Here is a 26,243-nt window from a genome sequence, read left to right as displayed (position 1 = left end):
ACTATGGATGGTCTGTTTGGGGGGGGGGCTGGAAAAAACTATGGATGGTGTGTGGGTGTGGCAGGGGGGTGAAAAAACTATCGATGTTGTGTGGATGCAGTGGGCGGGGCTGAAAAAAAAACTATGAATGGTGTATGAGTTCAGCAGGGGGGCTGAAAAACTATGGATGGTGTGTTGGTGCTGGGGGGGGTCTAGAAAAACTATGGATGGTGTGTGGGTGTGGGGGTGGGGCTGCAAATAAACTATGGATGGTGTGTGGGTATGGCGGGGGGGGGTGAAAAAACTGTCGATGTTGTGTGGATGCAGTGGGGGGGGGGCTGCAAAAACTATGGATGTTATATGACTTCAGCAGGGGGGCTGAAAAACTATGGATGGTGTGTTGGTGCTGGGGGGGGTCTAGAAAAACTATGGATGGTGTGTGGGTGTGGGGGAGGGGCCTGTATAAAAGGTGGATGCTATAGGTGCTGGGAAGGGAGCTGGGAAAAATATGGATGATATCTATGTACAGGGAGGGGGGCTTTAATATTGTTTAAATTATGACAAATAAACGGAGAATTTTGCAGAATTTGCAAATTTTGTGTGCAGAAGTTTGATTTTTTGACATAGAATTCCTGGAGGAGTAATCATCCCCTGGGTCAGTAGCCACTGCTAGCTCACACATCCTGCTAAGGTTAAGAATAACCTGACACTACTTTCTGGGCACCAATATAGCCAAATGATATAAAGGTTTTTACTATTTTGTGCCTATGGCAAAATGTTTTGAAAATAGTCCTGATCTACAGCTAAACAGGTACACTGGAAGAAGCCCTTAATGTAATGGACCAGTCTTTGATAATCTCTTTAGAATTTCCTATAATACTTGATCTATGCAAGACAGAAAAGATTGGACATTACTGAAGGCCGACATGATGATTTAACCTCTCCCCTTTCTACTGTGTGTTAGTTGTATCCTGGATACCAGGGCACCTGGTAGAAAGCGCCATGGATGGCAGCCAAGAAGGGAAGAATAAAGAGAGATGAGCTCCAGCACGGAGTTCATATTAGTGTGATAGGATTCTGCTGACATATTTCCTGACTCAATTATGAAATGTTAACAACTAGACTGAGCCTTTACTAGGGATGTACAGCTTGGTTCTTGAGAGGCACCAAAAGATCTAAGTTTGCAGAGTAACCTCATATGCAAATTAAGATGATTGTTCTAGTAAATTGTGGTTATGCTGAAATCCAGACCTCTTTGTGCACTTTCTAAGGTATGAGTTGTGCACCCTTGATCTACGTAATATAAACAATTACCATTCCAACTGTGTTAAAGAGGACTCCTGCGAAGGTTGGAACCTCATACAAAGTCCGCAGATACTGGAGTTTTGCTTGTATTGCTGAAACCTGTAAAAATATACCCCATCATAAAGAACACAAGAAGTTATAGTAACATAGTCAGGGATTAAATAATCAGAAACAAAAGGGCACAGTTTCTACCAAGCAATAATAATAATAAAAAAATTCTTAGAAAGTACTGCATTGCTGTTTTCTTAATTCCATAGTCCATCTGTTCCAAACCACAGGTTTTGGTAAAGAGAAACCTTGACTAGTATCTCATAGCATATGAAGAGAGATTAGACCTGCTATTGTCTCATATGGGGGTCCTTTTACTAAGGTGCGGTTAAAAAGTGGTCTGTGGTAGTGTGAGTGCATGTTTTTGGCGCACACCAGGGCATTTTTTACCGCGTCTGGGAAAAAGGCATTTTTTTAATGGGCTGGGAAATGGGCACGCACTAAAATTAAAACAAGTGTGCACCTATTTATGACCTGACCCCTTTCTGCTACCCATTGATCTAGCAGTAAGGGCTCACATGCTACACATACAGTAACAGTTCAGTGCATGTCAACTGCTGATTACCACCAGAAATGCCACACGCAGTAGAAAATAAAAAAATGAATAATTTCTACCGCAAGAATGAGCATGCACCAAATCCGAAATTACCACCAGGGGGCGTGCTAGCCTGTAGGTCTCATTTTGGTGTGTGCAGCACATGCATAGGCCCTACCACAGCTTAGTAAAAGGGCCCCATGATTTGTTAAAGTTACTTTTATACAATACAATTATTCTCAGATTAAGAATGCATACTAGGAAGAAGAAAACACCTTTTTATATAAGCAAACATGATGCTTCCTAGTTACCCTAGTGCCACTTGGCTGCTGGTTCTGATGGGCCTTCAGCTGCTGTGAGAGAGATTTCCTAAGTGTTTTCTCTTTAACGATCTGCATAAGTGACGGTGGCAAAAATGGTTCCAGGCCCCATTCCTTCCTGTAACCAGAGAACAAATAGAACAAATGAACATATAGGACGTGGAAGATGAATCAGCATTTCAAAGTTCCTAATTGGAGATTTACAAAAAACACAGGTAAATATCTGAACCTCAAATTTTGTCTTGCCATTAATTACCATTTCATCAACTCTCTGACAATCTACAGTAAGGGTTTTGTACAGATCATTGTAATATGAGACCAAGACCACTCCCCATCAAGGCTTGAGATCTTTCCACCTGTTGGCCTGCACATAGCTGATACATAATGTTTCTGGTCAAAATTTCCCACCCCGTTGATAGCATTTCACTAGTAGTGTTGCCAAAAGAGTCAAAGAAAAGAAAATATCCAATTATGTAGCTGAGCAGTGTGTCATAGCTGAAATGATAACTAATTGCTTTTGGAATCTGGGGGAGATGGTATAGACTATATTTATTTATTGTGATTTAGTAAACTGAACAGAAATTGATATTAAGATAAAATTCCTGTTCTGTTTCATAGTCTGCACCAAGAGACTTAACAACAGCAGTACCTTAAGAGGTGGGATTGATTGAAACTTGAAGAACTCTTCTTCCAAACATGTCATACGCAGATACACATTTGCCTATTCTGTAATTTTTATAGGCCTATTTTGCATTGGTTATCAAGGGAGGAATTAGAACGTTCAAGTTGAGATGTTCACAATTCTGCCAGTATTTTACAAAAGGCTGTGCTGAACATGAAACCTTTTGTTCAATACATAGAATTACACTGGCAAAATACATGTGTATTTGCTGGCATATTTAGAAAAAAATAAAAATTTTGAAAGGCTAACATGTACTTACTACCGCTTAAAAGGGCTTACTGCTGGGTGCACTGAGGCATCTCGTGGTAAAATCCTAATGTGTGCACACTACCCGCACGCTAAAAAATACATTTTATGTTTTGGCCGAGGAGGTGTGCTATGCTAATCAGTATAGCCACATTGCCACATGCTAACCAATTAGCATGTGATTAGCACATGGACCCTTACCATTTTCAAAATGGGTGGTGATAAGGGCCCACATGCCAGTGGGATAGCCAAGGGTGGGCTTGGGTGGGCCCAGGCCCACCCACTTTGGGTTCAGGCCCACCCAGTAACAGCATACATATGATGTAGCTGGCAGGGATCCCCAAGCCCCACCAGCCGAAAACTCCCAACAAATATCCCTCTTGCATACCTTGTAAGTAGCAGATCTTCGCCTGCAGTGAGCAGTGACATACATACTGCTCACACCGGCCCCACAGCCCTAGGTGGAAACAGGAAGTTGCATCAGAGGGAAGGGTGGAGGAGTGGCCTAGTAGGGTGGTGGACTTTGGTCCTGAGGAACTGAGTTTGATTCCCAATTCAGGCACAGGCAGCTCCTTGTGACTCTGGGCAAGTCACTTAACCCTCCATTGCCCCATGTAAGCCGCATTGAGCCTGCCATGAGTGGGGAAGCGCGGGGTACAAATGTAACAAAAAAAATAAAATAAAATAAACATGAGCAGTGTGTATTAGTTGCTGCTCACTGCTGGTGAAAATCTGCTATTTAAAAGGTATACGGGAGAGGGGGGATGTTTGAGAGACCATATGGCATGCAGGCGAGAGGAGAGCAAATCACCTGTGGGACGGGGCGAGGTTCTTCTGCCCACCCATCTTGGGCCCAGGCCCACCCAAAATTGGGTGTCTGGCTACGCCCCACTGGCAACATTAGCATGTGACCATAAATGCCAAAAATAGAAAACTGGCCATTTTCTGGCCACAGCAAAAAGTGGCCTTAGTGCACAGGAAAGACCAATGTAATGGTGCGCTACATCCACTTTTTACTGTAGCTTTGTAAAAGGGCTTCTATATGTGAAAACAATGCGTGGCATATGGCACCATCTATATATAAGTGAGGGGGGCTTATGCATGGAAGTAGGCCTTTTACAACCTCCACTTATATATCGAAGTAGTCATTTTCCAACCAGCACTTATATATATCTACAGTCCCCCAAGCTCAGACAACTGCATGTACTCATATAAGTGGAAACAGTTAATGTTGAAAGCTGTCTTTTTTTGAGGTAGAAAAAACCCCAGGGTATTATTTTTAAAAATTCTACATGTGTCTTTCAGCTAATTTAACTAACCCCTCCCCCATTTTACAAAGCTGTGCTATTGGCTGAGGTACGGTAATGCCAACACAGCCCATTGAAAGAATGGGCTGTGTCGGCATTGCTGTGTGGCAGCCACTACACAGCTTTGTAAAAGGAGGGGGGAGGGGGGGGATATATTTGCATTCCCATTGTAAGATGGGAAATGCACAATTTTTGGCCTGTCCAAATCATAACCTCGATTTCTCTATGTCTAAACCATCTCCATCTGTAAAGAGCAGCTTTCTGAAATCACCATTTACACATATAACTTATTTACATGTGTACAGGCCACTATTTAAACCAAGATGCTTTTAAAAATGACCTCCTATTTCTTGATTAATGGAAGATATTTCATTTCTTATTTTCTTTGCACTCATGATGTTTTGAATGTTATATTTATCAAACATTAATAAATAAAAAGTATTAAAAATGACCTCCTTTGTGAAATTATGCATGGAAATCCAAGCTCCAAATTTGCATATCTTTACCTCAGACGCTCTTTTCTGCATAGGAGGTAACCGAGAGTTCAAAATTCATCTTTATTTGATATAACACCAATCAAATTTTAAATATCTAATCAGTTTACAATCTCAAAAGAAGGTGGAGAGAGAGGGAGAGACACAGTGGGTGGCCTAGGTTATATAACACTTCTTAATATAAAAATAAAACTTAAAAAAAATCCTGGATGAGAAACCAATTTTATCACAAATGAAAAGTGTACTAAAATACAAAAGAGGGGAGGGGTTAGCAAGGAAATCAGAAGCCACACAAACAGATGACTGGAGGGACAGAGGGAGCTAGGCCAAGGTGCATGAAAGCCAAATTTGGTCTGGTGGGAATGTCTTTTCAAAAAAATAAGGGGGCCATTGTATAACTGGGCATCATAATTTAGGTGCCTAGATGCAGTGTGGAATGCTAATTCTAAAACAGTATCTGGGCACCAAGATTTTGTTATGGAATACTGGCATAAGTCAGCATCAACTTGTCTATATTTAGGCATGCCCACTTATGCCATGTCCATAGTAGGTGTAAATGTGTACTAAATGTGGTACTTTAGGGTAGATTCTATATATGGCTCCTAAAAATCAGCAGCGAACAATACCCGCTTAAATGGTATTCTATAAGTTACACCTACAGTTCAGCACGGTTTATAGAATATGCACTTAAGCAGAAAGTCATGTGTAAATATAGACGTGGCTACTTGCACTAATGAAAATGTGCAAATGCCTGCACCTGAATTTACTTGCAGAGCACCACTATCCTATAATTATAAGCATAACTCAAAGCCACACCCCATTCTACCCTGAAATGCCCATGATCCTCCTATTTCCACACTCCCTTGTTTGGGGAACAGTGGGAGATTATGCTCTAATGAGTGCAATGAGCGTGCAAAGATATAATCAATACGTGAACTATGAAGAAATGAAGGGATTCGTACTGATCTTGTGGAATGAGATGGTAAGTAGTACGTAGAAAAACGATCAAGCCTCATATGACAACAACAAGGTGAAAAAGTGAAGCAATGAAGCAAAAAATAGAACCAAACCGAAATGTCAAAAAAACGGTAATATTCCGCTCATCAAAATGTTTGTGGCACAAATAAAACGACTCGACACAGCCGTGTTTTGGCAAACAATGCCTGAGTCACGATTCATATCATTTTAGGTTGTGTCACAAAAAGAACTCAATGATAAACTGTCATGAAGAGTCAAACTTGGCAGTTGTATATAACAGGGATATCTGAAGTTCAGAGTACATATACCATTAAAAATGTGGGCTATGGTACATGCCTACATGTTAGACTACCCTTTTCATATGTAATTCTGGGAACAGTTTGCTTTGCTACGGTTGTGGGGATTACTAATCTTGATGGGTTGGTAAGAGGGTGGATGTTGGGGGAAGCGACCTGCTGTAAGGAGAGCCTCTGGGGCCGAGACAGAGGTAGAGGTTGCTGTACGCTAGGGGTGTTACCGGGGTTAGAGGGCGGGGATGGGGGTGGGGGTGGGAGGGAAAGTGAGGGGTTAAATAAAAAGCACAGTTTGGTGAATTGTATTACAGTTATGTGGCATATGGAGAAATACGTAACTGTTGGAATGGTGACACCACTGTATTGTATAATTATGTTTTTTTCCACCAATAAAATCTTTAAACATAAAATGTGCAATCGCAAAAAGCAATAGAACTTTTTTAATGGTAGAACTACACCAAATGAGGTGGTAAACCAAAGAATAGGTGTATGCAGTTTTTAATATGCAACATGTAATCCAACAAGAAATGATGACTGAGACTAGTCAATATTTTCTGTCTGTTCCATAAAAAACAAAGAAGATTTTAAAATAAAATGAAACCCAGACAGTTCTGAATTCCTAAAATAGTTGTATACTTTGTAAATCATTCTTTACCATTATTTTGAAGAATGATATTCTCTTTGAAAGAGGCATGAGTAAGATTCAGGGTCAGCAACATAATTACTTGAGTTTAGAGGTTACAGTCCTGCTTATAATCGAATAAGAAAAACGCCCAGGTTCCGACCTAAATTGGGAGATTGACGTTTATCTCACAAAAACGAATAACACGGTATAATCGAAAGCCGAACTTGGACATTTTCAACTGCACTCCATCGCGGAAGCATACAAAGTTGACGGGGGCGTGTCAGAGGCGTGTTGAAAGCGGGACTGGGGCATGGTTATCACCCGAACAGAGATGGGCGCCTTTCGCCGATAATGGAAAAAAAGTATGCGTTTGTAGCTAGAATTTAGGGCACTTTTCCTGGACCCTGTTTTTTCACGAATAAGGCCCCAAAAAGTGCCCTAAATGACCAGATTACCACCAGAGGGAATCGGGGATGACCTCCCCTGACTCCCCCAGTGGTCACTAACCCCCTCCCACCACAAAAAATGATGTTTCACAACTTTTTATTTTCACCCTCAAATGTCATACCCACCTCCCTGGCAGCAGTATGCAGGTCCCTGGAGCAGTTGTTAGGGGGTGCAGTGGACTTCAGGCAGGTGGACCCAGGCCCATCCCCCCCTACCTGTTACAATTGTGCTGCTTAATGCTTAGTCGTCCAACCCCCCCAAACCCACTGTACCCACATGTAGGTGCCCCCCCTTCACCCCTTAGGGCTATAGTAATGGTGTAGACTTGTAGGCAGTGGGTTTTGAGGGGGATTTGGGGGGCTCAACAAACAAGGAAAGGGTGCTATGCACCTGGGAGCTCTTTTACCTTTTTTTTTGTTTTTGTAAAAGTGCCCCCTAGGGTGCCCGGTTGGTGTCCTGGCATGTGAGGGGGACCAGTGCAGTACGAATCCTGGCCCCTCCCACGAACAAATGCCTTGAATTTATTAGTTTTTGAGCCGGGCGCTTTCATTTTCCATTATCGCTGAAAAGCAAAAACGCCCAGCTCACAAATTGTCGAATAAAACATGGACGTCTATTTTTTTCGAAAAAACGGTTCGGTCCGCCCCTTCACGGACCCGTTCTCGGAGATAAACGCCCATGGAGATAGACGTTTTCGTTCGATTATGCCCCTCAGTGTGTACCATAACTTTGTCTTGAAAAATATGTAGAAAAGACACATTAAGGGACAAAACAGAGGGGCTTTTTTCAAAGGATGTCCAAGTAAGAATAGAGATTCCAGCTCATAACATGCAAAACAGAGTCCATTTCACATGTATCTTCTAACAGGAAATAGGTCAGGATTTTATGTTCAAAAACACATGAGATGGACGTTCATGTACTGAGGATGTCCAGCATGAACAGCCATTTTACAAACTGGAACGTCCAAGCAGGGACACAGACCTGTGTCTGGTAGCATTCTTAGAAGGATGGCCACATAGACATCCCTGCAGAGCAGCCTAGTGGTTAGTACAGTGGACTTTAAACTAAGGGACCCAGGTTCAAATTTCACATTAACTCTTTTAATTAAACAGTAGGCACAGTTCCAGACAGACAACAAAGTACAGCAACATGTCCCACCTCTTCTTTTGTTTCTCATCATGTGATGAATTTTGTAACCTGGAGGGCAGATATCAAGCAGGGCTGGATCATCATTAGAGTATAACTATGTTTCTGAACTGAATTTAAGCTACTTTGCTTAGACTTTAAAAATTACTTATGGTTTATATCCTTCATATCTCTCTGGAATTTCAATATATTGACTGTTTTCTTCCCAGTTTGTTTATTTGGTTAATCTTGTAATTCACCCTGAACCATTTCAGTGGTAATTGTGGAATAGAAGAGTAGTATTGTATTGTATTTCTAATACCACAGACATGTTCCTCACAGCAAATCTATGATAATTAATTACAAATTTTGACCCGTTGAACTTGTACAAAATTAGGATCTTTAAAAGAATTATTCCCAACCATTATTCCAAGTATGTGGGATTCTTTACTGCTAGATCTTTGTATTTTAGGAAATTACTTAAAAGTAGAGTTTTTAAAAAGTTTTTCTGAATGTTGAGGGTTTTTTAGATTCTCATTTTTATTGAATTGTTTTATTATACTTTTATGAATTTTTAATAATTATTTTGTCCTCTTTGAAAATTTACTAAAGCTGAGTGTGTAAATTTTCACTCATAATTTCACTAAATTCTTAAGCATACAAAGTAGGTTGCAATAGGGGCAGATTTAGAGGGAAAAAGAAGTTAAGAGCTTAGCACTGATTTTTAGCACTCTGCTCATAAATCTAGGCAAATGAATGGCAGGCCTAAATTTGTGAGCATAACAAAATTAGGATCAAATTTAGAAGCTCAGCATTTTCTAAATATCGGGCCTGAAATACCTTGAAATGAACAAATCAGGTGTAACCTACAGATGTAAAGGTTGGTAAAGCATTATAGCATTAGCGCCATTCGTGAAGAGCAGCTTAAAACCTATGTTTTGTGAATGACAAACAGGACATGAAAGTTATCCAATATGCAACTGCCTGGGAGAAACAATTAGCTGTCCTTGCCTGTCATGGTTTCTGTCCTATCTCCAAGTAAGATGGGTTATGGAGAGTGAAGTTTCTTGCAATAAGGATGGAGGTCTTAGGAGGTAAGTAGCAGGAGAGAGAGAGAGAGAGAGAGAGAGAGAGAAAGTGCATTTCTAAAGGCGGTATATCAAAAGCATCTAAAGAACAATTTGATTAGTTTCAATCTGTGAGTGAAACTGATGTAGTCAAACATCTTCAATCCATTAATTCTTCAACCATTTTATTGGATTTGATTCCATTTCGTTATTTGTCTCTATGTAGAGAAGCAACTGCTCCATTTTTGTACTTATCTTGTTAATTTATCTTTGAACACTGGTCAAGTACAAAATCCTCTTAAACAGGATTCCAATTCTTAAAAAGGTCAGTGGTGGATATTCAGGATTTAGACCTGTTTCTTATTTGTTTCTGTTAATCAAAGTACTGGAAAAATCAGTACTATTATAGGTAAATGATTTTTTAGATGAAAATGATCTTCTGCATCCTTGACAATCTGGGTACAGATGTCATCATAGTACTAAATCTTTACTGCTTGAGATAGTAGATGACATACTAGTAAAGGCAGATCAGGGCTCTGATGTCTTGAGTGCAACTGGATCTTACTGCTGCCTTTGACACAGAAGGGCATTTTCAATATGATGTCTAAATCCGATTTTGGATGTTTTGCACAAAATGCCAAAGTCCAAAAAGAAAAGAAGGTCATTTTCAAAAAAGAAAAATGTCTATGTTCCCCCCCCCCCCCCCCCCCCCACCAAAAAAAAAAAAAAAATACTGTATCAAACAAGGTTTTGTGCTTTGGACATTTTTGTTTATGGTCCATTTTCAAAAAGAAAAAAAAAAAAGAATAAGTGCAAAACATATAGATTCGTGCCATTGGGATGTAGAAGGAGTCAGCATTTTTAGTAGACTGGTCTCCCAGACATCCCAGGAGAGCAACGGGACACCCTAAAGGGCATTTCTGTGCACTTTATGAAAATGCTCCCAGGTACACATGTCAACTTTGTTCCCTTATGTTGTTCCCTGAGCCCTCCAAAACCCACCCAAAACCCACTCTCCTCCACTGTACACCACTACAGTAGCTCTTATGGGTGAAGGGGCACCTATATGTGAGTATAGTAAGGTTTTGGTGACTTTGGGAGGGGGTCACAATTTCCACCTCAAGTGTGACAGTAGAGGGAGATAGGAACCTGGGTCCCCCACTGTGCACTGCACTGACCACTATACTACTACAGGGACCTTCATGCTGATGTAATACACCTGACTTTGACATCTGAGGCTGCCATAGATGCTGGTAAGTCATATATATTTTTTTTGGGGGGGGGGGGGTCAGTGACCATTGCGGGGGTCATCCCTGATTCCCTCCACTGGTCATCTGGTCATTTAGGACACCTTTTTGTGCCTTATTTGTTCTGAAAACAGGCTAGACCAAAATGTCTTGGCTTAGTCCTGGATGTTTTGTTTTGTTTCATTATGGCTGTAAAACATCTAAGTGTTAGGCACGCCCTAATCCTGCCTTCAAAATGTCCTGACATGCCCCCTTAGGATTTGAACGCACTTTTGACAGACTTCATAAAAAAACATCTAAAGTATGGTTTTGAAGATACCAATTTGGATGTTTTTGTGAGAAAAACATCCAAATACAGCTTTATCATAGGCGCCCGGTATAGGAGGTTAACCTCCCCAGCTGAGGTCCGCTCACTTGCAAAATCTTTTACCTGAAGTTGTGATTTTCCTCTCTCCCCTGCCCAAGTTGTCCTGGTGAACTGGAAGTGAAAGCAGCGCAGCAATGCTCACTGAGGCAGGCATGCTCTGCTGAAGTTGTTTAAAAGAATACAACCAGTGCTATATATGTCTTTGATGTGGGAAGAACTTTTCATTCGGGGTGAGCTTGAAGTGAACAACATTCAAATTAAAGAGAACAGGTTTGGAGGGAGGTGTGCAAGTGAGACTGGGGAGAAATAAAAAATAAATAGTGTAATTGTTAAAATCTTTAAATGGTTCAAAGTTTTTGTTTTTTTTCTGAGCATGTACACCAAGAGGAGGGCATGACTGCAATGATGTGTGCATAATTATCAGGTAACCTGGGATAGCTACGGCTAAAAGCCATTTCATTGGCTGATGGTTCCAATAGTAGGTTCAAAGAGGAAGTTTAGCTGACATAGTGTTGACAGAGCTGGTAAGTGAAAATCTGATTGCTTTTTTTGTGTGTTTGTTTTTAATATAAAACATTCTCGGATAGGAATGTTCATTTTGCTTTAATGAAATTGCTAAACTTTAGAATCAAAAACTTATCAATGAGGGATACATACAGTGCTTTTTTTGTGCCGGTACAGCGTACCGGCACCTTTTTCCTGAGGTCCGGCTCACTTGCCCGCTCCCTTCTGTTCCTGTTCCCGCGCTCCTAAATCTTTTACCCGAAGTCACAATTCTCCTCTCTCCCATGCCCTCCCCTCCATGTCCAGCAATTCTCTCTCCCCTCCATGTCCAGCATGTCGCCTCCCTCCCCCGCCCTCCCCTCTCCAAGTCGCGGCGAACTGGAAGTGAAGGCAGCGCAGCAGTGCTCACTGAGGCAGGCACGCAGGCAGGTTCATCTCCTCTCGCGTCGTTTCCCTCTCAGTGCGTCCTCTGCAGTGCCCAGGTTAAAATAATAATATTATTATTATTTAAAAGCTTTATATTTAATGTGGGCAGGTTTCTGGGTGGAGGTGAGGGGATGCCATACTAGGGAGTTATCGGTAAGGGGGTAGGACAGGGCTAATGCTAGGCTGCGTGCAGGAAGGGCTGAGGCAGATGCCTACCAATCAGATGGATGGTGGGGAAGGGAAGGACTGATGCTGGGCTATGGGAATGGATAGTGGGGGTAGAGTAGAGAAGAGAAGGGCTGGATGGTGGGATAGGGAAGGGAAAGGCCAATGCCAGGCTACAAGGATGGATAGGGGGGTAAGGAAGGGAAGGACTGATGCCAGGCTACAAGACAATTTCTGATTTTTGGTCCTTAATTCTATAATTGATGAGGGTTGGTCTATGTTTTGCATGTGAACCAGCAGGTGAGAGATTTTGCTGGCATGTAGTTTGTGTGGGGGATCTAGGAGTCTGACTTGTCTGGCCTTTCCAATGAGATGCGTATTGCTGTTGTGTGTATTCACTGCTGCCTTTTTAAAGGTACTGTATTGGCATTTGTATTCCAGAATTGGTTAAGGTTTGTAACATAGACTCAAGAAGCTTCTTTGCAGGATTTTCTGTTACTTCACAAAGTACCTGGAGGTGAAGGGATTTTGTGTTGTTATTATTGAGGTGCTACCCGAATTTAAATACATTTTTCCTATGGAAAGCTATAAGAGGAAACATTCTAGCTATGTCCTCTATATGCGACAAATTCCATAGTAGGTAGAAAAGGAAGAAGTCTTCAAAAGTATATTTACCAAATTTTAAATATTTGATTAATACAGCTTAATAAGGCATATATATTTATTATAATGTAAAGTTGAAGGATATGTACCAAACCGTGGTCATTTTATTTTGTCAGCATCAGAAGGGAGATAGAGTAGAGCTAGAGGAAGTGAAAAAGACTTCAAAGTTTACTTAATCAGGTATTTGTTATAAAGAAAGCTTGAAAGATCTATGCTATTGCTGTAATTATATTGCAGGATCCTGTCAGGTGTATTGAGACGTTTGCCATTATTGCAGACTTATGTCTGGTCAAGTTTAAGATATGGGATAATGTAACTGTATTACAAATATCTGTTTTTCTATTAAGTATATATGTGGTTTATATTGATGCAGGACAGCTGTTGGGCAGACTACTTAGAAATCCATCATTAAGTGCTACACATACCTATATACATAGTGCCCACCCATATTAGCTCCAGTACCACCCAAAATGTCAGGTCTGGCTATGCCACTGTCTGAGAGTAGACCAGTCAACTGACTCCAGTCCTCTCTCTTCTTTGCAGTGCTGCCGGCTCACCATCACCTGAGCGCCATGCCCATGCCCAGTTCCGCCCGCCCGGGGCTACTCGGTCTCTCACTGGCGCGTTGTGTCCCTCCTCCTCTTTTTGCCTCCACACCGCAGATCCACCTTAAACCGGCTTCGGGCTACCCAGCGTCACCGATCGTCATCATGATGTTCTTCTTCGCCTCAGGCTCAGCCAGTCAGAGTCAGCCTTCCCTACGAGAGCTCCCGTCCCGTCGATGCAACTTCCTGTTCCACATAGGCGGGAATGCGCGGGAGGGGCCGTCACTGAGTAGGGAAGGCTCAAGGCTGGTTAAGAGTGGCTGTCTGAGGTGTTCCCACTTCCTTCCCAGACCCAGACCATAATAATTCGAGGAAATTGTGGCACACAGCGCACGTTGGATTTCAGGAGAGGTAGGTGCTGACTCTGAAGGGTTTAAGTCAAAATAAAAAAATTAATATTTTGTTTCATGCAGATCTCTTTTGTTTAAACATAACTAAATGGGCTATAAGCCCCTAATCCTTTTGGTTTTCCTATATTTTGTTTGTGATGACTTATACTGTGCCAAAATTGAAATTTGAAAACTCTTATCTCTATCTGGCCATTAATAAAAGGAGCTCATTGTGAACACTATCCACCCTAAAAGGAGGGTGTTTTGTGGCTCTACATGAGAATTGTGATATTATGATCCCTTGTTTCATATTGTTGACATTCTGCATTTTCCGTATGGGTGGTATATTGGTGTATTAGGTTCTGCCCAGTGTAATATTTATGGTACAGTAAGGTTCTGAGTGTGTTTTTGCACAAAGTTGTGCATAGTGTTTTGCAGTTGAGTGATTGTGGTTAGTATATGCTTCGAGCAACCACTTTATTCTTTGACATATGATACATATCTAAATCTAAATTTAATAAAAGGTATTAATTGTGACTATTTTATTTTTTACTTATTTTTTTCTGTGTGTTGTCAGACAATTATGGATGTAAGCTCCGCCCCTGACACACCCCTAACCCCACCCCCTTTACCCTCCACAAACAGTTTGGCCATGAGCTTTATGTCACTTTTTGGACATTTTTCTCCTTTGAAAGTGAGCCCCACAGTGTCTCATCCGAAACTATTGCAATTTCTAGAAAAAAATGGGTATTAAGTCTGGTTTTGAAATGGTTTAGTACTTATTTTTCTCATTGAAAACAATCAGTCAGTTGGAATCAAGAACTTCCTTCCAAGAGAGTTTTGGAGACAAGGATTCCTAAGGGACCACTGCTCTCACCCATTCTCTTTAATTTGTATTTAACACTGTTAGTGACATTATTAGAAGGTTGGAAAATTGATTTCATTTTTTTGCAGATGACATTCAGCTTGTTATTTTTATGAAAGATGATCAAGAGGATGTCACCTCTGACTTTAACAAGAAACTTCAGATTCTAACAGACTGGCTTTGCAAGTATGATTTGGTTTTAAATATTGATAATTCATCTGTAATGTGGTTATCGCAAAAGCAATCTGTTTTACAAGTTCTACCAGAGATGTGCAGAAAGTCCCTTTCTTTGTTGCAAGATATAAAAACTTTGATGTGATGATGCAATGAAATTTAGGCCCCTGTTTACAAAAACATGCTAGTGGCTGGTGCTGCCAACACAAGCCATTCACTTTCAATGGGCTGTGTTGGCAATGCCAAATGGCAGCTGCTAGCCTGGCTTTGTAAGCAGGGGGCTCAATTTTCAGTTTGGAAATATTGTAAACTCTTGCTTTTTTTCATCTTTGAATGATATGCCAATTGAAATCAGTTTTGACTGAAAGCGAAGGGAAATAAGACTTGATATACTGCCTTCCTGAGGTTTTTGCAACTACATTCAAAGTGGTTTACATATATTCAGGTACTTATTTTGTACCAGGGGCAATAGAGGGTTAAGTGACTTGCCCAGAGTCACAGGGAGCTGCAGTGGGAATTGAACTCAGTTCCCCATGATCAAAGTCCACTGCACTAACCACTAGGCTACTCCTCCGCTCAATTTAGTAAAACAAATTAGTAAAGAGAGTGCATGTCTTAGTCACTATCAAACTCTTTCTGAATATTAAATATGTAATGTTTAAAAAAAATCTTTCCTGCAGAAAAACTGGTCTTATTGCTTGAATGTTTAATAAATGTTGAACCAAATTTTCAAGGTGACTGATTTTTAAAGTTTTCTTTAGAATGCATGACTGGATGAAATAATGGTTTGGAATAGTCTGAAATTATACGAGGTAACCAGATTGTACAATGTGCAATACTAATCTATCTGAAACAGATTTTCCCAGTGTGGATAAATTTACATAGCAACAGTGTGGATAAATTTACATAGTAAATGATGGCAGATAAAGACCAGCATTGCCCATCCAGTCTGCCCCGAAAGGTGGCTATGGTTGGTACCTATGACTCCTTGCAGATTACCCCCTCCCTTATGTCTTTAGGGTTATAACTGATGCCCAGTACTATCTACCTCTGTCTCTGTTTTTTTCTTTAAAGTGTGAAAGTTATTTTAAATTTAAGTGACTTGCTCAAGGTCACAAGAACTGCAGGGAGAATTGAACCCAGGTTGCTAGGATCAAAGCCTGTTGAACTAAACATTTAGCTACTCTTCTATGCCAATTATGCCATTATAGAATTCTTGCATAAGTTTATATTTATATTTGCACGTGTAAGCTTAGGGTAGCGCTATGGCAGGTGTAAATGCTTATGCCTAAATGCAGTAATTACACACATAACTGACAGTATTCTAACATTGAGATGTGTAAGTGCTTGCCATGCCTCTATCTTGCCCTTCCCACATCCACACCCCTTTCACAGTTACCTGCTATAGAATTTAGGCGCTAACCTTATAGAATAGCACCTAAATGCAGGTACACACAGAAATGCTAATTTGTGTCAATTAACTCTATTCATTGTTATTGTTAGTGCCAATTTGTGCACAATTCAGCAATGAACTTTAGCTACTACTGTTCCAGTGGTTCCCATGGTTTCTGTGGTGGTGAAAGTACCTGGGTACCTTTTTCCCTCACACAGTTTCAAACCCAAAGAAAACAAGCTGTGTAAAGGTTAAGTAAGTCACTGGAAAAATATCCAGAAAGCTGCTGATAAGAAATTAGACCTTTTTTCAAAATTGAAAGCTGGCTCGAATAATACTGAGTTTACAGCTCTTTAGAACAAATCTGGGAAGTGGAGGCAGTGCATGCCAATCTCTCTCATGAATATTCATTATTGATATCCTGAAAACCTGACTGGCTGGGGTGCCTCCGGGACCAGGTTCGGGATCCACTGTGCTATTCTATACCCTACATGCAAAAATGTGCACCCAAGGCAATATATACAGGCATAAGAGCCAACTTTTCGTAATTATTGGGGGTGCTAAGCCCAATGGAAATAACCCCTCCCTGGACACATACAAGGAATTCTCTTGATATTGGGGGTGCTCAAGCACCCACAGCACCCAAAGAGTTGGCTCCTATGTATACAGGCAAGATTTTAGAATGAGGGGGTTTGTGCATTAGCAAAACTTAGAGGATAATTTCCCCTTATTTTCCATAATGTATTTAACATTTAATATAGAAGAGGACATTACTTAGAAATGTCCTTCCACAGTCACAGCATTTCTTTTTTTTAAATGCATTTTTAATAGTTTAATATTTAATATTTATTTATTTATTAAATATCTTTTATGTTTGCCACAGCATCTCTTGTTAAATTCCAAGCCCAGAGCAAGGACTCCTGGGCTAAACTGCAAACTCTGTATCTTTGCAACTCTGGAGGATCTGCAATAGCACAATGCAGTGCTTTTTGTAATGTCAGCTTACATGAAAAGGAACTCAGGTGTTGCACTTAGTGCACGAGCTCTTTTCTGTAAAACCGCTTTCCAGATTTGTTCTAAAGAGCTGTAAGCTCAGTATTATGGGAACCAGCTTTCAATTTTGAAAAAAGGTCTAATTTCTTATCAGCAGCTTTCTGGATATTTTTCCAGTGACCTACTTAACCTTTACACAGCTTGTTTTCTTTGGGTTTGAAACTGTGTGAGGGAGAAAGGTACCCAGGTACTTTCACCACCACAGAGACTAAAGCAAAACTAAGCAGGGCAGCCTGATGAACCTAACATCATTGGCCAACTGTGGTTGTCAACAAGTAGAAAATTCTTGAGTGCTGATGGCAGGAAGCCTTCTGCTGAAGTTACAAGGACCTATATTTAGGTTGGTGCAGACTTTGTGAAACTGAGGTGGAATACACTGAACTGAATGAGTGAAAAAGCAGGACAATAAAATGTTTCTCTAAATATATGAACAAAACAATGCTGGTGAACATGACCATTTTAAAAGAATACAGTAACTTAGAAATATTGGGGTCAGAGGTGAGTTGAAAGAAGAGATGAAAAAAACCTCAAACAACCCTAAGAAGAGAGGAAGGGTGAGGAACCAAGGAAAGAGTTGAGAGGGAAGGAAGAATTGCTGAGAGAAGGATGGAGGGGAGAGATGAGTGAAGAGGGCCTGAAGTGGAGACAAGGAAAAAGGAAGAGGGTGGTGTGGAGGACAGAAGCAAGGAGGGAGGGTGGATGAAAAGATGAAGGAAAGAGGTGAAGGATGAAGGAAGAATGGAGAGGTGAGGAGGAAGAATGTGTTTGGGGAGTGAGGGGTGCGAGAAGTAGGAGGAGAGGTGAAAGGAAGAGTATAAGTACGATAATGAGAAAGAAAAGAAAAAAGTGAAAACAAAATAAATTAAACCTTACGCAAGCTAAAGAAAGATGACAAGGCGATGAGACAATCTAAAGGAAATGCTGAGAGAATAAAATAGATAAAGTGGGTAACAAAAGAAAGAACTTAAAAATCTGAGGGGGAGAGGGGAAAGAAATGTGGAAATAGAAAAAAAATAAACAGGAATTGGCCAGTCTGGAAAAGAACTTGTATGCCAGAGGGTGAAAGAGGGAGACAGTTAATCAGTGCCTAAGAGGGGAAAAAAATTAATTCTCCTGTAACTGGAGTTTCTGACCCCTTGCTCCCTCCAGAAACAAAATAAGTAAACTATGCCTATATGAAAACACCTTTGTAAAGTTACCCCCAATCCATATACACTTTCACAATGCATGGACAGGGAAATAATTCACTAAGGGACATAGTTATCAATGTGGGCTATGGTTAAGATGTGTCATTGTACTGTTGATCCAAGTTATTAGTAACTAGGTTTCATTGCATAAAATGGGACTATAGTAAAATAGGACGAGTTAGAGGGATAATAACATGTCTTAATGGTAGCCCACATTGATAACTATGCCCCTTAAAGACTACTACTATTTAATATTTCTAAAGTGCTACTAGGGTTACGCAGCTCTGTACAATTTAACATAGAAAGACAGTCCCTGCTCAATAAGCTTACAAACTGCTAGTAAATGTATAACTTTTCTTTGAAAACTGCTTTATTGACGCTGAAGCAGGAGAAGTTAGGTTTCGGTTGGATTTTCTAAAAGCTATGTTCAAAAGGTCTGTTTTCCTTAAAGATCCAACAGTTGTAATTACCGTGTTCTTTTTCAGTCGCCCATAAAGTGGTTCTCCATATTTATATATTTAAATTCTGTTTCCTTGAATAAATCTCTGCAAATGGCATGCTATATTTACAAAAAGGCAAAGGATATGTATGCCCAATGGGACAGCAAATCCTAGCAAGAAAAATCGAGGCACACAAAACATGCTGTATGAAAATTAAAAAGCCATTTTATCTGAAACATCAGTTTTCCCTGAGGAAGTAGTTTCAATCTGCAAAACAATTTTTTTCTCTAGCATTGCTTGCTTAACAGTTCTGTCCCCTACTGCTTTTTGAACTTATATACTTGAATAAAATGGCTTTTTAATTTTAACATAGTCAAGTTTTGTGGTTGAATGTTTCCTGTGATTGTTTGGAGATTGCAGTTAAGCTCTTAGCTAACATTATTTGGGACTAGAAGATGCTGCAGTTGTTTATTTAATTATTTATATTTATTAAAATATGTATATATCAGTTTCTAAATAAACAACATGTTTACAAGGTAATACAATAGCAATAAAACAAATTACAATGACATATTGAGTTCTTGACAATGGTTTGTTGTTTATTTGGCTTAATATATTGCCTTTTGCAAAGATACAGCAGAATGGTTTACAAATTAAAGAAAATTATAATTTGTTACACAGAAGACTCTCAATCAGCTCCCTAATACCTCTCCCTGGTCCAGCAGCTTCCTTAACAACCCCGCTCCCCTGCCATCCTTGCTGCTTCCAGCAAAATAAATAAATAAATAAATAAATAAATAAAGCAGTATAAAGGTATGGAGAAGAGCTGTCTAGGCTTCACAGCTAATGGCTCTGCTGATCTCACTCTTTCTGAAGTGGACTTCCTGTTTCTGAGAGGCAGAATCAGCAGAGCCATCAGCAACTTGGCCTAATCATCAGCTCTGCACCTTTATGCCATATTTTGTTTTTCAGTGAAAAATGGCTTGGTTGTCAGGGGGCTAAGGAAGCTGTGCAGCAGGACAGGGGATGGGAAGGGAAGAAGGGTGCCACTGGACCAGGGATGGGAGGGAGGTCCATCCTCAAAAGTTTCCTCAGGACCCTATAGGTGGTTAAAGCGGCCCTGTGTGCAGTTGTGAAATCTCTGTGTTCAGAGATTTAACTTTCTGAAACTTTTGGAAGATAAAACAGTAGGACCTTGTTTCCACAGTATTCTCAGCTCTTGTTGGCTTAATGGACAAAAATCGGGTCCAGGACATAAACCTGGGCCTCCTCACTGGTCTGGTCATTCTGTACATTATTCTTTGGATGACTTGCCTACTTCATAGCAAGGCCTCTCTTGAAATACTAAAAATGACAATTGTGCATTTCACTGTCATGTTCTCCTGAGAAATGTACAGAGTCTTGGTATCCACTAGGAAAGTTAAGAGAGAGAAATGAACTTACTCAACATTTTTGATAGAAATCTTTTGAGTTGGGTGAGTGGCAGAGACAGTGATATAGATGTGAAGTGCAGTGAGACCAAGCAGCATCTCCGGTTTGAGCTCCACTCCGAAGCGATCCTTAATGACATCATTTCGGCTCTGGCAAACATGGAGAAAAAAACCCCTAAAATTCAACCATGACCTCTGAAATTAAATGGTACTTCACTGGCAAGCAAAAGTCATAGAAACTTTTATATTGACATATAATTAATGATAAAAAAGTTAAATAACTTTGAAGAGTAAACGATTATAATTAAACTTTCAGTCATTAACTTTTGAGCTTCCGTATGCTGAATAAGGAACATCTAGCATCATGGTAGTATTGTACTAAAGATCACAACAGAATTGGTAAAATAAATATGTAAAGCTAATAGTCCAGTGAGAGATTGCAGCAAGGAAAAGATTCAGAGAGTGCTTGCTAAAAGAGTATGTGGAATGGCATTTTAGAATGTTCAACTCAGAATAAGGACTTCCAGGTCAGAACATTTTAGAATGGGACCTGTCGACGTACAGCCTGTTCTAAAAGACACGAGAAATGGATGTCCAAGTGCTGTTGACGACCAGTGTGGACATCCATTTTACAACCTGAAATATCCAAACTATGAATGAGGAAAAACAAGGGACATTTGCATCATTGAAGCAATGGGCTTCAATGGCAATTCCAGTAGTTGGAACATAAGGACAGGGCCAGGCGGACTTTTACTATCTATGTCCCAGAGACACCAAAGAAAAACCATGATCAAGTTTATAATATCACACTCATTGTTGATTTAATAATGAATTGATAATGAGTGTGTCTGCTAGGCAGACTGGATGGACTGTTCAGGTCTTTATCTGCCATCATCTACTATGTTACAGTTACTATAGCAATGACCATGTTGTAAAATGGCCACATAGATCTCCATGTGAAGTGGAGGAATAGTCTAATAGTGAGGACATTTATATAGAGTGGAGGAATTGCCTAATGGCTGCGTGCCAGGGGACCGCCCCCCATTGAGAGCTACAGGACCCTGGTTCAAATCTCAGTGGAGCTCTTTATGAGATTTTAAAAAATTTGTGAGCCCTCCAGGTACAGAAAATAATACCTATTGTACCTGAAAATACACCACTCAATAGCCTTCAAGCCTGCAGATTTCTCCTATAAGCCCACAGGCTATTGAAGCGGTATACATTCAGGTACAGTAGGCATTTTTCTGTCCCTGGAGGGCACACAATTTAACAAAAAAAAAAAACCCACAAAGAAGGAATTTGAAACAGGGTCCCCTAGCTCGCAGTCCACTCTTCTAACAATTAGACTGTTCTTCTACCCCACATGGATGACCATGTGACCATTTTATAAAATTAACATCCATAGTTCCTGAAGCTGTCATAGAACCCAGTATTCCTTGCCAGTTTCACATTCGGGGTCAGCTGCAACCACAGCGGGATTAAGGAGGTGAATTCCCGTAATCTCTACAGTGGAGAGTTGCTCAATTGGAGCACCTTTGTAACCTGCACTTGCTGGGTACCAGTTCTAAATGACAATATCCATATTTTTGGACATAGGTGTCCCTTCCCCTTCTGAAACTGGAGTTGAACGTCCATATTTTGGTCCTTCCATAGATCTACCCAAAACATGACCAGACCACAACCCTTTGCCATAAGGACATATTTTGTTTTTAGATGTCCATATCCCAGTTTTATAAAATTGGGATTTGGATGTCCATGCTATACAGGTGTCTAGTAGTTCTTTGTTAAACCACAGTCGTGGTTGTTTTTATTCTTTGTTTTCATTTTTGTATATCATATATCATACTTTGTACTGAGTTTATTTTGTTGGGCAGACTGGAAGGACTGTACAGGTCTTTATCTGACGCCATCTATTATGTTACTATGGTAATTACTAAATTTGTGAGCAAACAATTCAGGGGAAAGTACTTTACCATATACTACAAAAAAGGAGTTCAGTAAATTGGTTGCCCAAAGATAGGTGCCAAAATGATCAGCGCTAAACTAGTATTCTGCAAAGAGCACTTTGTGCGCAATGACCTTTACAGAATACTCTTGTGATCCCCCATTATAATGTCCCCATTATAATGTCTTACTAAGAGTAAGAATGTGGAACTCTCCAGAGTTTTCTGAGGGGATGTTTCTGAGTTGTGGGTGTTAAAGGATCCAGGTCAAGGGAGTAGGTTCCTAGGTAAATTGAAGAGAGAAATGTCTCTACTTGTTGAGTAACAGTGTGGGAGGAGTTAGGAGGACATAAATGTTATTGTTAGGTATTGCACGAGGTCTTTGGTTGCCTCTAACCTGGCTGAAACCCTTGGAGGAGAGGAGGAGTCCTAGATGGGTTCAAGAACCTAATGCTGACCAAAGAGGTAGTCTTTGCAAATTCCAGCATTAACCATGAAGTGGAGAAGTGCTCCAGGTAGAAAATAGGGGATCCCAGCCTTGGAGCAAGAACAGTGAAGCGCTGTTCGAAGCACAGAGGCACTTCTTTGGAGGAGAGGAATGTGGACAGACAGGGAGGTCTGGTCCAAAAAAAAGGAAGATCTGCTTGCTGCAAAAGTGCTGCAGACACAGGCTTAGACTGTTTCACCCAGAAGGGATGGGTATGGACAGGAGGAACTGTAAATATGTACATACTGTAGGATTATAAATTCAATTTGAAGAAGATATACCATATCCTTAAAGTTTCTCTGGATTTATAGTTTGCATCTGGTATCAAGTCTGATTATAAATTGACTGTTTACTTCAAACAGGATTTGAACTGCCTGTTGTAGAATATTCAGTAAAGTTTGGTTATTTTGCATACCTCTCTGGACTGGAGTTTTTTCTTTGTGTGAGATTAAAACTTATTTGCTCCCAGATCGGTAAAGGAAAGAGGAGAGAGTAAAAGAGAAATAAGCCTCGTTCAAAACCTTATGATAGCTCAATGTGTAAAGGACCTCTGCTTTTGCAGAAAACTGTTGAATTTTGTGGCCCGGGTCGAGGGTGTCTGACCCTGAGAGCTAGTCGAGGCCCAGGATGCTGGTGAGTGAGTGTGAGACCCAGGTTTCACTACCTTAGTGTACATTTTGGCACCTAACTTTGGGCATAAGCATTTACACCTGCCATAGACTGGAGTAAATGCTGGCACCCAAAACAAAAATGGCAATTATGCGCATAGTATTCTATAAAATCACACCTAACCACTGGGAACATCCCTAACCCGTCCATGCCCCTCCCATAGGCCATGCTTTTTTTGGAGTTGCGTGCTATGAAATTTAGGTAAGCAGGTTAAAGAGTAGCGTGTAGGGCAGACTCCAAATTGCTGCCAATTAACATCAATTATTGATTGCTAGCACTCAATTATTATAAGATACTACGTTCGTATACTTGATCTTGATTTGTCCTTTCCATTTTGAAGGCAGAGACTGTAGAAGTCTGCCCGGCATTGGCCTTGTTTCCAGTTACTGAAGCTGAATCCGTCCAGCCATGATCAGGGCACAGACTGTAGAAGTCTGCCCAGCACTGGCTTTGCTTCCCAATTAATTTATATGCAGATCCACGATCAGCACCCATATTTGCATGCCCAACTCTGGGCAACTTATGCTGATTTCAGGAATAAGTGTCATGACAATTAGTGCAGATACACTTACTGCCTCATTCTTTGGAAGCAGTAAATGTATCTGTACTAACTGCACATGTGATAGTATGCAGTAAAGTACCGTGTGCTAACTGTATAACATGGTTATATGCATTGCTTGCCCCATAACATGCTTTGTAGTTAGCGCATGAATTAGTGCATGCTGTTATGCCATTGTGATAACAATTACTGTTCTTCTGCTTGCTGGAATTCACATGCCAACTTTTTAATGCACTTTAGTAAACACTCCCCGAAGAGTGTTTGTTCTTTGTTCCATTTGATTAGTTTAAAGAGGCTTTAATACATGTTCCTCTTGGGATCCTTTGATTATGAAAGTTGGCCATCTATAATGGAAAGACAAGAGCAGCCTTCCAGCATTTGCCTTCACCTGAGATGTACAAGCTGCAGAAGCTTAATGCAGCTAAGCCAAGTTTAGCCATGGACCCTTGTGAAATTCTAATGCTGGAGGCAAGGCCAGAACCAGTGGAACTTAACCAGTTAGTGTTGCTGAATATTCATGGTTAGCGCCTGAAGTGAAACTGGATAACTTTCCAGTTATCCAGTCCTGAATAACTGGAAAGGGCATTCCAGAACATTTATACGGTTAAGTGTCAATATTCAGCCCTAACAGCATGAGGTAACGGCTTAAATTGGGCTCTTTAAGCGGTTCAGTTTATGCATTTAAGGGATGAATATTGACCTTAACCACATAAGTTTTAGTAACCAACATATAACCAGATATTCAATGTCAGTGTTTGGAGATGGCCTGGCACTGAATATCTGGGAATACAGCCAGCGACTGACATAAAAATGCTGACTGCTTCCGGCTGAATATCTACCCCTTTATTTCTTAAGTTTATCAAGCCCATGAAGAGAACAGAATTCAATGTTTTTTTGAATACCAATAAAGTTTTTTGGTTACTTTCACCTCTCTGAGTGGCTGTGTCTGTTGAGGCACTGTGCCACGTCCATGCTCACACTGCTGTGCCAATCCTGTCTGCCTGTTTTCCAGTCCTTAGAATGCTTATATGTATATCACAAAAATGTTTGAGGTGTATGATCGTAGCACATACTTTTGAGCATGTATAACCTTGGGCAATTATTTAAGAGCTGTTGAAGATAGGAAGCTGGGCTTGATGGGCTTTTGGTCTGACATAGTATGACATGTCTAATGTTCTTATGTCCTTGCAGAGTTACAGGGCCCGATATTCAGACTGTGAGAGGTAGCTGAGCTGCCTCCTGTGGTCAGCGCTGATCCTGGATATTCAATGCCAGCATTGAATATCTGGTTTATCTTTGGCTGCTAAGAACATAGCTGGTCAAGTCAATATTCTGCACTGGCCAGCTAATTTCATAGTGGTCAAAGATAGACCTGCTATTGAAGTGGCCAAATTTGGCTGTAAAACTTAGCCGGCGATGTGTTGAAAATCAGCAAATAGCTGGTTATATCGCGTGATATAACTGGCTATCTGCTAAGCAATAACCAGTGATATTCAGTGGGAGATAGCAGGTACCTCCTGCTGAATATCACCAGATTGCAGGCTAAGTACCATTTAACTGGCCAGGTGTCATTCCTGGCCAGTTAAATGGTTTTGAATATTGGCCAGACAGAGTACAATTATGAAGCACTAAGTTTAGTTAAGTTTTTTTTCTTTCAACTTCGCTTTACTTACTAATAAAGAAAATACAACTATTTTGCTCCCAAATGTTTTTGCATTGTTTGTTGGTGTGTATTCATGCCAAATGAGGCAGTTTCTTCTTTCTATAGAGACAGTCCATACCAGGACTTAATTTCTGCCGGCACGGATTGGAATGGAGTGTCGGCACTTTGGGCTCGGGAAGTGACATCACCATCCATGACTTCCTTGCCCCCACTCATGGTCAGTCTTCTCTCCCTTTTGCTCTTTCTGTAATGCCAAATGGCATCCCTCCCTCCCTCTTCCCATCCCAACCCTATAGCTTTTCAAAACTGTCTTTCTGTTTTAGAAGTTGCCATCAGCGAGCAGCAATTTATAACATGTCGCTTGAGCTGACATCAGAGCCTTCTGTCTGATGCAACTTCCTGTCTCAGCATAGGCAGGAAGGTCAGACAGAAGGCTCCGATGTCGGCATGAGCAGCACACTGTGAATCGCTGCTTGCTTCTGGCACCCTCTAAAACAAGAAGACAGCTTTGAAAAGGTATGGAGGTGGGGAGAGGGAGGGAGGGATGCCATCATGCATTAAAGAAGGAGCAAAATGGAAAGAAGCCTGATCACAGGGGGGAGGGGGAAGAGAAGAAATGCAGG

General features: G+C 40.7%; 1 protein-coding gene across 1 annotated transcript in view; it reads right to left on the bottom strand.

Moving 5' to 3' along the window:
* Positions 1 to 26,243, bottom strand: part of FRMPD3 (FERM and PDZ domain containing 3) — a 178,142-nt gene that overhangs the window by 62,663 nt on the left and 89,236 nt on the right. The window contains exons 9-11 of the mRNA XM_030210741.1: positions 20,313 to 20,449; positions 2,179 to 2,305; positions 1,294 to 1,383 (exon numbers count right to left, since the gene is read on the bottom strand). Coding sequence (XP_030066601.1) covers positions 1,294 to 1,383; positions 2,179 to 2,305; positions 20,313 to 20,449 — 354 coding nt within the window. The remainder of the gene's footprint in view (positions 1 to 1,293; positions 1,384 to 2,178; positions 2,306 to 20,312; positions 20,450 to 26,243) is intronic.

Source organism: Microcaecilia unicolor, chromosome 7 (genome assembly GCF_901765095.1).
Source record: "Microcaecilia unicolor chromosome 7, aMicUni1.1, whole genome shotgun sequence".
Lineage (NCBI taxonomy): Eukaryota > Metazoa > Chordata > Amphibia > Gymnophiona > Siphonopidae > Microcaecilia > Microcaecilia unicolor.
This window is presented reverse-complemented; position numbering and strand designations above follow the sequence as displayed.